General features: G+C 31.8%; 1 protein-coding gene across 1 annotated transcript in view; it reads right to left on the bottom strand.

The window, feature by feature from the left end:
- The window catches only part of LOC127718225 (uncharacterized), a 92,493-nt gene extending 84,799 nt beyond the window's left edge, over positions 1-7,694 (bottom strand). Inside the window, exons 1-7 of the mRNA XM_052224205.1 lie at positions 7,632-7,694; positions 6,240-6,402; positions 5,659-5,970; positions 2,996-3,062; positions 2,594-2,661; positions 2,111-2,167; positions 912-965 (exon numbers count right to left, since the gene is read on the bottom strand). Of these exons, the coding sequence (XP_052080165.1) occupies positions 912-965; positions 2,111-2,167; positions 2,594-2,661; positions 2,996-3,062; positions 5,659-5,970; positions 6,240-6,402; positions 7,632-7,655 (745 nt within the window). The 5' untranslated portion in view covers positions 7,656-7,694. The remainder of the gene's footprint in view (positions 1-911; positions 966-2,110; positions 2,168-2,593; positions 2,662-2,995; positions 3,063-5,658; positions 5,971-6,239; positions 6,403-7,631) is intronic.
- Positions 7,695-15,611: the final 7,917 nt, after the last annotated feature.

Raw genomic sequence — 15,611 nt, 5'->3', positions numbered from 1 at the left:
TCCAGACGAGCGTTTCATCGATATTATACTCATCCGTGGCTCTCGAAAAAAAAGAGTTCGAAGGCCTAACCAAATACGAAGTTGTTAAAATTTAAAAACCAATAATTCCGAAAATTTGTATTAAAACGACTACGGCAATCTAATCATGTTGGTAAGTGTTTCGAATAATTCTGTATTCTATATACAGTAAATTTCCAAAGATGAACAAATCAATTGGTTCAAAACAAAAACTACTTGGCTTGTGATACCATCAGTGAAATATTTCAACAAGCAGTGGCATCGACATGGACAAGACCCACAAGAAAGAAAAAAAAGAGAAAAGAAATGAAAAATCACATAAATAAAACAATTTGATGGATGTATCTGATTAATATCTTGTAGGACAGTTTTTACTATAGTGTTTCTTCAACGTTCCATTGAATACTAAAATACAAAGTTTGAAAGTAGGCGAGACTAGTTAACAAATGCAGACAATGTAGATTTTGTAGCATTGGTATATTTGTCCATCCGTAGAAAGTACAAGGAGAAAACCAGGATGGGACAAAGAAATATTACATTATACGTTACTGACAAAATGGACGAATAGATAAGGAAATGTATAAAGAGGCTCCCTACGAAAGGTTAATCTTTGACCTAAACACTCTGAGATTTAAGCTTTACGTTTATAATTTGTATTGACATTTGTGTACTCTAATGTTTAGAATTATAATAATGACTAAACTTCATCAATGCAAATAGGCTTCGAAATGGTTAATACACACTTTGTAAGAAATTTTGCGAATCTGTATACATGTAGTAGCATTTGCAAAAATTAAATAAAAAGATATAAACAATAAGCCAGAAATATTTTGATGGGATCAAAACAACTTGTCGAAATAAGTTCATTGTTAAATTAGCAAGAATATTCTGACCTTTGCGGTAGTATTTGTCTAATAATTCATTTCCACAAAATACCAAAATCAAACCTGTAAAGAAAAAAAAAACATGTATAACTATCATGAATATGCAAACTATGTGAAACCATTTTGCAATGATTATGCATATGACACTATAAAATTCGTTTACTGTTACTTCCTGATGACTTGTGTAGGCAAAATCAAAAATATTAAAGATAAACGCATCACAACATACACTTACTCCCTCCTAAAACACAAACAAAAAATGACACTACAAAACATGAAAAATCAAAAACATTAACAAGCAAATACACAACAAATAAAACACCATTTAGTATTGAAAAATTAATGTTTTTTTGGTTTTTTTTGGCTCTAACGGTGACACCGATCCAAGCTGAAAAATTGAATTTTTTGGGCGATCAAAAAGACTGAACGGCAATACCGCTCCACAATTAAGCTCTTTTCATAATACAAGCATTAGCGCTAGTGGTCAATCCTCTACACTTGCTTTCCAGTCTTAAACATTGACTTTAAACATAAAAGAATTAAGATTCGTTTCAATTTGAACACTGATCGTTTTTCCGTCTTTAGAAATTGGAGTGTTTGCTGAAGTCCGAGTCCAATAACTTGAGGCAAACGTATTTCCCATAATACAGATGATATACATTCGAGTATCAAAACTGAAATTGACACTTTGAATCGGCGTTATCGAATTCAGAAGATTTCAGATCGTCATTGGTGGCATAAAGATCACGAACATCTTTCTGACAGTGTTTCAGATGATTTAACGTTGTACAATTTCCCAGTCCTTGAACAGATATTGTGACAGAGGATGGTTTCGGTCAAAAGATTTTTATTACAAAGATTCTGGATCCAGGAATAACGACTACAGCTAACCTAACAAAATAAGCCCAAGAAGCATAACAACGACCGATTGTGTTGTACTGTAAAAGGTCAGGACACACTGCTCGATTTTTCCCAACATAGGACGTACCTTAAACAGTACAGACTCAGCGCTAGCCACTTTGACAGAAATTATGTATTATTATAACATTCACGTATCTTTCTAGACAATGTTTGGTAAGAGTCCAACATATACCAATATACTATGTAGTATGATAATCGATTTAATACGTTTTCAGGAACTGTCCTTTGTTTGTCAAATTGAAAACACAGATATCACACATGACATAAGTTATTTATCAAGTTCTTACCAATACAGACAACAAACATGACGAAGGTAGACATCCCTGCTAATATTTTCCATAGAACTGTGAACGAAATTGTATAAAATCATTAGCATATACACATGATACATATTATTTAGAACGAATTTTAACTTGAAGTATGTTTACACCGCATCATATTTGATTATGAATCTTTTTCTTTAAAAATGCTGGAATTATTAATGGGATTAGTTAAAATACATATGTAGTATATGGTGTGCCGTTATTTAGGACACTGAAAAAGAAATGTGGTGCCCAAATATGTTTTTGAATATAATATAATGAATTATTTTTCACGAAAGTAATATAAAATTTCAAGGTGAATCTTCAGTTATCGATCTATGACTGCACTATAAAGGAGGGCTCGTTAACATAACTAATGTATGACATATTTGAATATTGATATGAAAAAGCTTTAAAGCATTCAACTATATCACAAAACAAATTCAAGGTTATATATTTAATTCATACCTAGAGATGATATATTGTCTTTTCTTGATACATACTGTGTTTGAATTTGGTTTTTATCTGTGTTATCTCTGGAAAACATTAACATTCTTGTTTACATACTAGCAGTACGATTTTAATATACTAGTATATATGTGTGTGTATATGTATGTTTGCAAATGGGAAATTCTGAACACGAAGAAAAAAAAGTAAAAAAAGAAGACTGCATTTCTCTCAAAAAAACTTTCAAAAAGGTATGAAATAGAAAAAGCTCTCACATTACAACAAATCAGAAACAACACAAATTCTGGCGTTAAAAGGTATGAAAATCACAATTTTTCAACATATTATTAGGTTTATATACATCAGTTTGTGTTATATTTCTGAGCTATAGGCATTTACCTATGCCTTGTAATTTTTGTTTACCTTCCATTCATAATTGGTTTGTATTGGGTCATCGATAAGTTCATTCTTGAATAAATGCATTCGTTATCTACAGAAAAACAAAAAAAAGACAAGTAGCAAAAAAACAAATTTCAGTCGACTTTCATCTGTGTACAATAGTCATGTGTAATAAGATACATATATAGTAATAGCAAAACTTCAATAATAGGTAAATATTGATATTGAATGACCTCCGAACAAAAAGGGATGTTCAGATCCCCGAGCCCGAAAGCCGAGGGGATTTGAACAGCTTTTTTGAGAGGAGGTCTGTTCATCCCGTATTAACTTCTCATTGAACTGTATTGACTTACAAACAGTTACAAACGTAAGAAAAGTACACAAGCAAGCACTCGCAGAAGCCCTGTTCCCCTGAAAGGGGCGAGTCTAAATCGGATTCAACTTAAATGATAGTTACCAAGACTGATATATACAAATACCAGTTACCTATTTGCATCAAAAACGATCTGCTAAAATTGCAGTTATCATAAATTGTGCAGCTTTAAATTATCACCATAGGATAGTTTTATAAAATTAAGGGGTACATTTATATTTTTTAATTCCAACTTTTCAAAATAATCATTTTTCTAATTTTTCAAATGAATAAATTAAACACCTTACCAATGGAGGTTCTGCACACGAAATTCTGGTTATGTATATATGTCGTACTTTGACGTCGCGAAAAATAACATTTTACGTTAGCAATGTCATTACCTCTCCTGTAACTGAATAATAGCTTGAAAACCAGTATATGGACCCATCTTTTTTAAAATGACATTTGACTTGATACTGTATGAAGATTATTTATTCATTATTTTATAAAGAAAATCACCTATGTTGTTTTTTTTTAATTAATTAAATATACAGCAAAACATGCCGGCTTTTTTTTCTTAAATCTTGAAAATTTAATAAAAATAAATCATTTCCAAAGATTTATTACACAATTTTGTAAAGAAGATATTTCAAATCGATTTACAAAAATCCGTATGCGTTTATCTTTTGAAACAAAAAAGTTTAATATGTCTATCCAAAGGATAGAAATGTCTAAGAAACCGAAATTTTAGGTAACGTCTAAAATTTCGACTCAATTTATCTCTTAATTTAGCACATAAAGGTATATTTTTTTTATTACATATTCAAATTGACCAGGTAAAAAATAGCTTGCATGCACATTTTCGTAAAAAAAACCCGTAGGATCGAAACTGTATCGTATGCCCTTAACGTCCAGTGGCAAATTTGTCAACCATATTCGAGACTAGATGCAAAGTAGGGCGACTGAAACAATGTTTCAAAAAAAAAAAGGTAAAATTTTTAGATTGACACTTTAATATGAAGAAGAGTTGGCTAGAGTCAAAACGTATGATAAGCATGATATAAGCAATGAATATCTTATATTATTTCGTAACACATTCGAGGAGTTCCTGTGGAAATGTAAGAGAACGACAACCCTTTTCTGCATGGTCAAGTGTGATATTTACTGAGAACTTACAATGTTGAAAGAGATAGTATTATTTTACAAACTTTTATGATTGTTTGGTGTTTATTTTGAGGTAGAACAGTATTGAAATCATAATTATTTAATTTAGCTTACACCTATTAGATCATTTTGTAATCATCTTTTTTTTAAAAGAGATTTTGATCAGAAATCCTGTCAAGCTGTTAAATATGCTTCAAGGCAGTTTCATGTCATTCATATAAATTCTTCGTTTTGAACTGTGACTAAAGAATATGAAAAAAAGTCAATATGAAAAAATACTTAAACAGTAAATTGCATTTTTCATACACCATAACAATTCAGTCGTTTCTTGTTTTAGTTCACATTATAATTGAACCGCAGGGCATATTTAAACATGAACGCAAGAAAATAATATCTCATTAGTTTTAACATATTCATTGTAAATGACAAAGAGAGGCGAAAGATACCAAACGGACATTCAAACTCATAACACTACAAACTGCTCATAGTCTGAAAAGACCATATTTTGTGCACAGATTTTACTTGACAAGACTCGACATAATCTCGACAGTACTTAATTGTACTTACCTGTTCTCGACTTTGGTCTCGACTTTACTTAATAAGTCTGATTGAGTACTTGATACCTTTGGTATAGACTGAAAATGGTCTTGACCAGTCTCGACCAGTCTCGACCTGTCTCGACCAGTCTTCACCTTTCTCGACTCAGTCTTGACCAGTCTCGACCTGTTTCGACTCAGTCTTGACCTTAAAATTTAGTCTAGACTGGTCTGAATCAGCCCATGTAATTCAATTATATATTGACCTTTCAAAATTCCAGGTTATTTGGTAGTTTGGCGTATTTCTGTCAAATTCTATGATTTCAGGTAAAAAAAGGTAGAATTTTCAGTTCGGACTTAATTCAGATAGTCACCTTTATACGTTGATTAATATTTATGAATGATGTTCTTGTAGCGATAATGAAATTTAGTAAACGTTTTGACAAGATTGTGATATCAAAAAACGTGGTGTAATATTTTTTTCGGTATTACAGAGATTTTTTCATTAAAATCAAATACGTTGTTACCTACACTAGAAATCAAATATGTTGGGATATTTTTACCCAATACCATGGTGCCACTGGAACGTCACATCAAACAACAAATAATAATTAACAATGCATACTTAAATTTACCTGGTGATAGTTTGAAAGTTGAATTAGTGCATGTCTTCAAATAACACGAACAATCTTCTTCTGATGGTACACAAAAACATGGATTTCGAGGTTTGACAAGGAAATCAAAACCTTTCGTGTAATCACACTTGCAGGTAGTATCTGTGTTTCGATTTCCATTACCATAGACAACTTGTCCTTCTTCATTACATGATGACTTAAGAAAGATACAGTTGGTACTGACATTTGTGTAAAAGTTTATTGGCCATGGCTGGAAGCGCTCTGACGAACAAATATCCGCATCTAATCCTCCACGAAGAACATTTTTTCGACCTGTAGGGAAATATTTACATTAAAGTTACCCTAAGTCAGCGATGTTTGATATTGATTTGTATTAAAGTTCAAAGAAAACTTTTTTCGATGAAATAATCACAAAGGAAACCTCCGGCATTTTATTCAAATTCAGGTGTTTGTAATAGAATTGTCGTCAGAATTATGACAAATTGAATTGAGGTATCCTTAAATCAACTGGAAACAGATAAAGGGAACATTTTGCTGCAATGGTAGATACAAGATCTGTTTCCATAATAAAATAAATTTACCTGGCTGTAGAAAATCGAATACTGTGCAGTTTTCAGAATATCCGTTGATGAGATCATTCTTCAGGCAAAAATACTTAGACGGATCAGGACAATGACTCCTTGCACGGAATGACCACTGCGCTGGCTCGGGACATTTTAATGGGAACGCAGCACAAACGTGAATCTGAAATGTATATTTTTCTGTCTGACTATTTATGAATGTAAATGTATGAGCAACATTTGATTTGAGTGGATTAACTTTTTTCAGCTTTTATACTTTTTGTTAGCTTGTATTTAGCTTTAAGCACACACCATTCAAAATGCCATTTGCATCTCAAGTCAGTCTGACGGTTTGCTGTATTTTTTTCAGAACTACAATAAGAATTACGAATTATTTATGTGCAATTTATAGAAAAGATCAAATTCAATTTGCAAGATAACTGTTTCTTGTATAATCTTCAAAAACATATGGTTGGCCAAAACATATAAAACGCTTGACAGTAAAAGACCTAAACAGGAACATGGTCAAAAATCAACTTTGTTTGTGTATGGTTAAATTGTCATCCTTGAACAATATCATAATCAAAAGACTTCACAACAAAAAACTACAGCTACCTGCAGCAGATAGAAAACCAAACAAAAATAAATCTCGAGTGTACCTTTTTTTTTAATAAACCTGTAGTTCAGGGGTTGTCATTGGTTCGTGTCTTTCTTATTTGTTATTCGTAAATTGTTTTGTTGTAAATTAGGCCGCTAGTTTTGTCAATTGATTTTTGTTCCATATTTTACATGTCGGGGCCTTTTATAGCCGACTAAAGGTGTGTTTTTTTATTGTTGAAGGTCGTACGGTTGCCTTTATTGCTTACGTTCACTTCATTTGAACTTTTATTTGGCTTATTTAGCAATCTTACTAAATCTCATCATTCTATTCATCAAATGCCTGCAAGAGTTGAATGTAATAAAATGGGTAAAAAATAAAGTATTAGAATATTCACGAAACATCACACCAACAACAATTGATCATCATAATCTTTTTTTCCTTACACATGTGTGGATGTGCTAGTGTGTGTGCTTGTTTGTTTGTGTACATGTGTTTGTGATTGCCACACGCGCAACATCAAAGCAAGTATTGTATTTGAATACATCTACAAACTGAAGAATTAATTATGAATGTCGCCGATTGCGATTAATCACAAGACTGAATTTGTAATAAAAAACACGATTGGTACCCAAGGTATTATACTTCCAGATCACTTGAGTTCATTCCAGATTTATTTATGTACTTTAAATGGAGTTGTTTTGTCCAATTCTCAGGTTTAATATTTTTTCTTGTGGTCATTGTGTCGAATTTCACTTTTTAATTTCTGACTTTGTCTGTCCATCTGTATAATCTTTTTCTACAGCGACACTTACCAGGATGAGGAATCTAAACAACATTGATGAATGCCTTATAATCTTGTCCTTCGCAAAGTAATTACATCTGTAAAACATTTTATAACAAAACACAAAAATGAAAAAATATGACAGCTTATCAATAATAATCCGAAAATATATTAGCTTTTAAACAAATAGAAAAAATAACAGCATGCGGCTTTTTATGTTTTAAGTCATTGCCTTAACATAATTAATACTCAAGCATGTTTCCCATGTTTGTTCGTCAATAAGAACCTTTAATGAGGTATTAAAAATAAGAAGATGTGGCACGATTGCCAATGAGACGACTCTCCACAAGAGACCAAATGACACAGCAATTAACAACTATAGGTCGAGGTACGGCTTTCAACAATAGGCAAAGTCAATACCACATAGTCAGCTATAAAAGGCCCTAAAATGATAAATGTAAAACAATTCAAACGATAAAACTAACGGCCTAATTTTTGTACAAAATGATGAACGAAAATCAAACATGTTACACAGCAACAAACGACAACCACTGAATTAAAGGCTCTTGACTTGGGACAGGCACATACAGAATATGATGGGGTTAAACTCGTTTGGAGGCGCCAACCCTCTCCTAACCTGTGACAGTGGTGTAACAGTACAACATAAGAACAAACTATAAAAATCAGATGAAAAAAGCTTATCTCATCAGATGGATACAAATAGAAATTCATCTAACAAAAACACAGAGTGGACGTGAACGGGTATTTATACAACCCCACAACAAAAAAACACTACGTACAGATCTAGAGTACTCGCAGTTACTGGCAGCTATTTCAAAGCCAATAACAACTAAAGTGATGGGTGTAAAACTAAAATATCAATCAGTACACATCCAACATCCAATGGATTTAGTGTAAGGACGTCGAAAACAGTCAGTTTAATGAGGTACTGATTGTATATGTTTTGGTCACACGGTGAAAATCAGATAGCTGAATTAACATTTTGGAAAAAGAACATTAAACAGTTTAATAATTAACGTTAAATGTTTAATTAATATGACATATAGTGGAATTAATACATCAAGTGTATCGCTTCATTTCATTTACACCCCCACACATATAGCAATATCAGATACTATAAACATGATAAGGCATACGATATCTTATATTTTGTGGTCAAGTTGTCGATAATTTCAAAGTGTTACATTTATTTCCGAAAAAATGAAGGTTAAAAGTAATGGTTCGTACACAATTTTGAGAAATGATACCGTACAAGAGCAAAAGGGCATGTTTGAGAATTTCCAAACACGTTATTGTATTGCGGTCTTAGGGTTTTAGATACCATTATGGTCGTTTGATCTCTAATTTTACCGATTGTAAAATTTTTAATGCGTTTGAATTCACATGGCTGGTGATGGAAGCATAGCAGGAGATACCTAACCTGTCGGCACAGCCGTTCTCTCTTCTTTTGAAGTTCATACAATTACTTTGGTTTTTGTTTGTTATATTGAGATGTCTCTTCCTAATCGATTTATGGGATTTAAACATTTGTAGACTATCGTCCCCTTATTCTAAACCGTAAACTACATTAATGAATATATGATATGAATTATAGTTCGGAAACGGCACGAATTAACTTAGAGGAAATTGGCCCACATAACGTATTAAGACGAAAAGTAAATCACATTCTATCAAAGAATAAGGAAATTCGAAGTAGAAAACGGTTGATAGCTTAACATCCATAGATGCCTTGAGAAAATATAAAACGACTGAGAGCTAAACATTCATCTTAACACGTGTACTTTGTCCAAAGGATCTGATTCCTTTTTTTTTAAAACATGAATATAATTCAATGAAATCAAAATTGTCAAACAAAATGTATTATATAAAACGTCATAAAATATACCATTCTTATATTTTGGAATGTCAAACACGAGTTTCGTTATAGCCATGCCGTTGTAAGTTTATTTTCTACTGTTGAGTTTGAATATCCCTTTGGTGTCTTTTGCCTTTTTTTATTTAACGTGGGGTGAAGTGAACATGTGATCTCACCTCGTGGTCTGAAACTTAAATTTAAGTTATTACTTTGCAAATCAACGGTTCTCAGATAGGATCCGAACACTGCCTCCATCAAACTCCAAATGACAGTGGCCTATCCAAAATGCTATAAGGGCGAACATAATTAGTTGGAAAATGAAAACACTAAAATTATACACTGACATATGGATATAAAATTTGAAACGTAATTATTCATTTGAGTTTATCATTGAGAAAAAAAACACCAATCGGATAGAAAACAAAGACGTAAACAGATAAAGTTATTGGCATAAAAAAACCCAAAAAAGAAATGAAATATAGAAAAGGAATATTGTCAGTAGGAACAATTATTATTTGTAATAGGTAAAGCAGACAAAATTTAAATGCGTTTTACGAAGGAATCGAACAAAGGCAAAACAAAAGTGGTCCTTATACATTTATGTGTGTATGACGTACATATTAATCGATTGAAGAAACCAAGTGGCAATTTATTGATCTCAATTCTGCATCATATAAGTATACATTGGTGTTTTGAGAAATTTGCTTATTTTTCGTTATTGTACCGTTTTGAAGAACTGACTCATGTAAATAAATGACACATGTAATACATATTAGCAAAAAATTCGCGATAAAGAAGAGAAAACAGAAATGCGTTTTTCTTATGATTTGCCATTAAATAAAAGTATCTGTTAAAATAAACATTGCCTAATGATTATTGCATCGTTAAGTGCGGCCGTCGTCTGCTATTTATAGAATAATATGTATCATATCCAAAATTATATAAAAAAGGACGATGTTGCAAATGCGACTACAATCCACCAGAGACCAAATGCCGTAAACGTAAGTTCAACTTTTTCTTAAAATTTTCAATGCATACATAGATATGATTTGACCAAATTACTAACTAGAATAAATGACAGACTAAAATATAAGACCTTTCATCGTGTGAGAAGTTAGGAATTATATGTAAAATCAATTAGAAAAAACAGCCACATATGTACACAATGTGAACGTTCTATAGCAGACTTTAATTATTCTAGAAATATGTTCATATTTTTCTGCTTTCTTGGTGTGTTTATCACGGGAACATTATTGGTAATCTTTAAACAATTAGTATCTGCTCCATTTGAAATCGTTTAAAAATTCCATTTGCTAACACAGAAGTCGTTTCAACACGACATTTGATCTGTTGGACAATATACATGACATACGCTTTGATATTGTGTTCTATATTTCATATTGAAGCGTATAAATAGTCTTTCGTTAAAAGATCGTGATCGCATGAGGTCGTAGATTCGATCTTTGGCTGTGGCGATCACATGCCATAACATTTGCATTTGCTTTCTTTCCGTTAAGCTATCAATATTAAGTAGTGAATGTAGGATAAAATGTCCTCCGCCAGACTACTCTTTTCGGCTTTGTACAAATCAGACTATATTCATATCCTATTTACGGTACCAAGCAGGGTATATTCTGATCTTTTTAACATGGTATCGTCCTTAAAATCCATTTAATATTTGTTACTGGATTCTAAGCAAACATGAATAGATCAATTTATTTTAGCCTTCCTGACACTTGAACAAAATCCGGCCGTAAATGTTAAATTTTTATTATTTAAATTCCGAAACTCGGAGGAAAGTCAATGTATCAACAAATCTATATAACAGTCAATTAATGGGGTCGTCTTAAAATGAAATCAGTGGTGTTCACAAATTAAAAATATAAAAAAACATTACAATAGGAGAAAGCGTTTTTACTTAAAACTAACACAGAATGTGTATTTGTATACAGAAATTGGATAATATTCATTGATACAAAAAAAAAAAAAAATCGGGCCGACCTTTTGATTACACCATCTGATATTAAATGCAATTGTAAGTTTAAAAGCACCACATTTCTGTAGTCTGTCACGTTATACAGCTCTAATGGAATCCTAAAAAGGCAATATATTTCTTCAAATCATCATTTCCATAACAAAACATACAAAAATAATGATGTACTTCATTCAACTCCTTTTCTATTTAAAGCTTTATCGAACTACTCATATTACAACTAAATCTAATTACACATAACACAAAATTAGCGAGCTGAACGGTATAGTAAGCTATGAAAGGACCCAATTGACAAAATGTAAAACAAGTCAAACGACAAAACTAACGGCTGCTTTATAAACAAAACAATTAACGGCAAACAAACATTCTAGACAGCAACCTCCAACACCCAGTTGATTACTTGTTTTTTGAGACAGGCATACATACAATGTGGCGGGGTTAAACATGTGTGTGAGCTCCTACCTACCCATTAACTTAAACAGTGATGTAACACCACAGCAAAAGAACGAACTATACAAACCAAGTGAAAATGTTTCCACTCGTTTGATTGACAAAAGCACACATATCAGCTAATAAAAAGAAATTAAATTCATCATGTTTCCAAGACTAAATATATCAACACATATCCCATATATTTTGTAAGTGTCAGTGGTTAAAAACGATAAATGATATTCAAACTGTTTTCGTTTTGAATAGTTCCTCCTTTCAGAACTTTGAATTAAAAGGATTCTTTTTAAGCCGTCAATTATCTATTATATCTACAATGTATGTAAATACTTTCAAATTACCGCAGTTATGACAACAGCTTGTCAAAAATTATTCTTCGTTCCAATGATAAAATAAACTCAGTGTGTATTAGTTTGAAAAACAAACGGTAAAAGGAACAATAAAATCCATAAGATCCCTGTCGACAATTTGATTTTTTTCTCGATGTATATTAGCTAGTTACAACATATTATTAAAAACAATATTTGTAATGCCATTAAATAGATGTCGTCTAACATTAAGAACTCTATCATCTATATCACGACACCATTTCAGTACATTGTTCACACCAAACATTCTTTTACTGATTTACTGCATGTACCGTGAACCTGTTTACAATTTATTTCATGTAATGAACCGTGTTTTCCCGTTGAATTTATTCCAATGTGTACACCTGTTTAAATTAACTGAACGCGATAAATGTTAACATGAGTAAGCTATTTCTAATATATCTATAACATAGAATGCAACTATCTGTCAACTAATGTAGCAGTGAGGCGCCGACCACCATGTATCTTGTTTTTTTAATACATTTTGAAGGAGTCCATTTAGTTGTTTTAAATATTTAGTCGAATATTTTTTTAAAAGACATTTTTTCTTTAAATTTTAGTTGAAAAGTGAAAAAAATTGTTTGTTTCCATTACACAGGCAAAATTTGCTAACGTCAATTTCACATGAATCTCACATGAAATTCATGTGAAAAATTTCATGTGAGATTCACCTCAACGAGCGTATACATAAAACTCACGAGAAAATTTCCATGTGAATTGAGAATCTCACGTGAAATTATTCACAGGAATTTCATGTGAATTTAAAAAAAAAGAAAATTGGTATTTTTCATGATTTTACTTAAATTTTAGATTGAGATGTTATTTGAATGACTTTATTTAAAAAAAAAAACATTTGAAATTCACGTGAAAAAGATTCATGTTGAATTACTGTGTGTGAAATTTCCATGTGTGACAAAACAGGAAAAATATTGATCAACATTGAGTCCAAAAAATATTTGTTCTTCATGTATGTTGTTGAATAAAAGCATAGTTTCTTATAAAAGTCGAAAAGAATTTGTTGTCTTCAGCAAAAAGAAAAAAAAACCATGCCGGATACGTCGATAAGATACACTTGACCTGCCATGCATTTTTCATCCGCCTTTGCTATTCACAGTCAGTAAAAATGACACAATCGGGACTTTAGATAAGTTGCAGTTCGTTAAGCAAGGTAAACTTTTGTCGCCAACATGGCGTGAGAAGAATACATTTGATATACGTAGTAGTGAAATTTAGTGAAATGATAAAAAAAATATTTAAATAATGCATTTAGAAGACAATATCAACAAAACGTACCTCTGCCATTCGTTTATCAATAGCTATTTTCTTATAGATATATAATTAGGTCTTTCCACTTTTCGATGGAAAGACTTATTCTATTTGTTCTGATTATTAGGTCTTTCCACTTTTCGGTGGAAAGACCTATTGTATTTGTTTTGATTATTATTTTTTTTTCTTCTTCCGCCACTTATATTTCTTGCGTATACATTTTGTTTCGCAAGATGTCGCTTAGATGTTTGGTATATGATATCGAACAGTTTATGCGCCTGCGTAACCGAATACTTTTCTTTGTAGGAGTTATCTCCCCGAACACTGTTTTCCTTGTGACTGCATCTCCTCCGTAACCGTATAAGAAAGCGACAAATTTATTTTATAAAATTGCTCGTTATATCCTTCATATGATTTGTCCAATTTTGACCGGAGCCATACGAACACTCCATATGAGAGTTATTTCCCCTCATGCATTTTATATAAGTGATATGCATTTCTATCTTGTAAACCATAAGTGATAGAGACCTAGGATCTTTTTATTTGAGGTCCTTGGTCCAAAAAAAGAAAATAAGGTCAAGGTCAGAGGTCAAGGTCATATTTTAAATTTTGATTTTGGCTTATTTTCAATTCCTTTCAAAAACCGTATAAGATATCGACAACATATTTATACTAAATTGAAAGTTGCGACATGTCGTAACACATAAACTTTGGTTGAAAGGGTACACTAACATTAAATTGGAGTTTTATCCCCTCTAATATTAAAAATTAGGCATATAGTGATATAACTCACTAACAATATATAATTAAGACCTATGGTCTTCTGATTTGAAGCCCTTGGATTATGACCTTGAAATTGACCTCAGGGTCATAGGTAAATTTGACGTTCTAGATATTGACCTTTGCTTTTACCTCATATGTATACATGATAAAGCCATGGGACTTTTTGCATTACGTTGCAAGCCACTTGACCATGGAAAAGACAACCGGAAGTGACCATGTGTAAACCGGAAGAAGCAATTTTTTTTATACTTATTCAATGTATAAGTATATTAAACCATATATTTTTGGAATCAGTATCAAGTAAACTATAAAAAAACTCGGAAGTGACATTTTTCAAACCGGAAGTAACAAGTTATCTCCCTTATTTAGAAAACAAAATGTATAGAAACCATATATTTTTTGAATCAGTGTACAATAAGCTATCATTTGACGCTGGATATGATATTTTAAATCGAATTTTAATAGTTCTATATCAAAATAGATCTTTATGGGTGGAAAGACCTTCAATTGTTCTCTGAACAATTGGTTTTTAATTTTTTTTTCTTCTTCTTCAGCCACTTCTATTTCTTGCGTATAAATTTTGTTTCGCAAGATGTCGCTTAGATGTTTGGTATATGATATCGAACAGTTTATGCGCCTTTGAAATTCAACCTGCGTAACCGAATACTTTTCTTTGTAGGAGTTATTTTCCCGAACACTGTTTGTCTTGTGACTGCATCTCCTCCGTAACCGTATAAGAAAGCGACAAATTCATTTTATAAAATTGCTCGTTATATCCTTCGCATGATTTGTTCAATTTTGACCGAAGCCATACGAACACTCCATATGAGAGTTATTTCCCCTTATGCATCTGATATAAGTGATATGCATTTCTATCTTGTAAACCATAAGTGATAAAGACCTAGGATCTTTTTATTTGAGGTCCTTGGTCCAAAAAAAAGAAAATAAGGTCTAGGTCAGAGGTCAAGGTCATATTTTAAATTTTGATTTTGGCTTATTTTCAATTCTTTTCAAAAACCGTATAAGATATTGACAACATATTTTTACTAAATTGTAAGTTTCGACATGTCGTAACACATAAATTTTGGTTGAAAGGGTACACTAACATTAAATTGGAGTTTTCTCCCCTCTTATATTAAAAATTAGGCATATAGTGACCAGATATAACTCATTAACCATGTATAATTAAGACCTATGGTCTTTTGATTTGAAGCCCTTGGTTTATGATCTTGAAATTGAGATCAAGGTCATTGGTAAATTTGACGTTCTAGATATTGA

This window comes from Mytilus californianus, unplaced genomic scaffold (genome assembly GCF_021869535.1).
Source record: "Mytilus californianus isolate M0D057914Y unplaced genomic scaffold, xbMytCali1.0.p SCAF_10, whole genome shotgun sequence".
NCBI lineage: Eukaryota > Metazoa > Mollusca > Bivalvia > Mytilida > Mytilidae > Mytilus > Mytilus californianus.
This window is presented reverse-complemented; position numbering and strand designations above follow the sequence as displayed.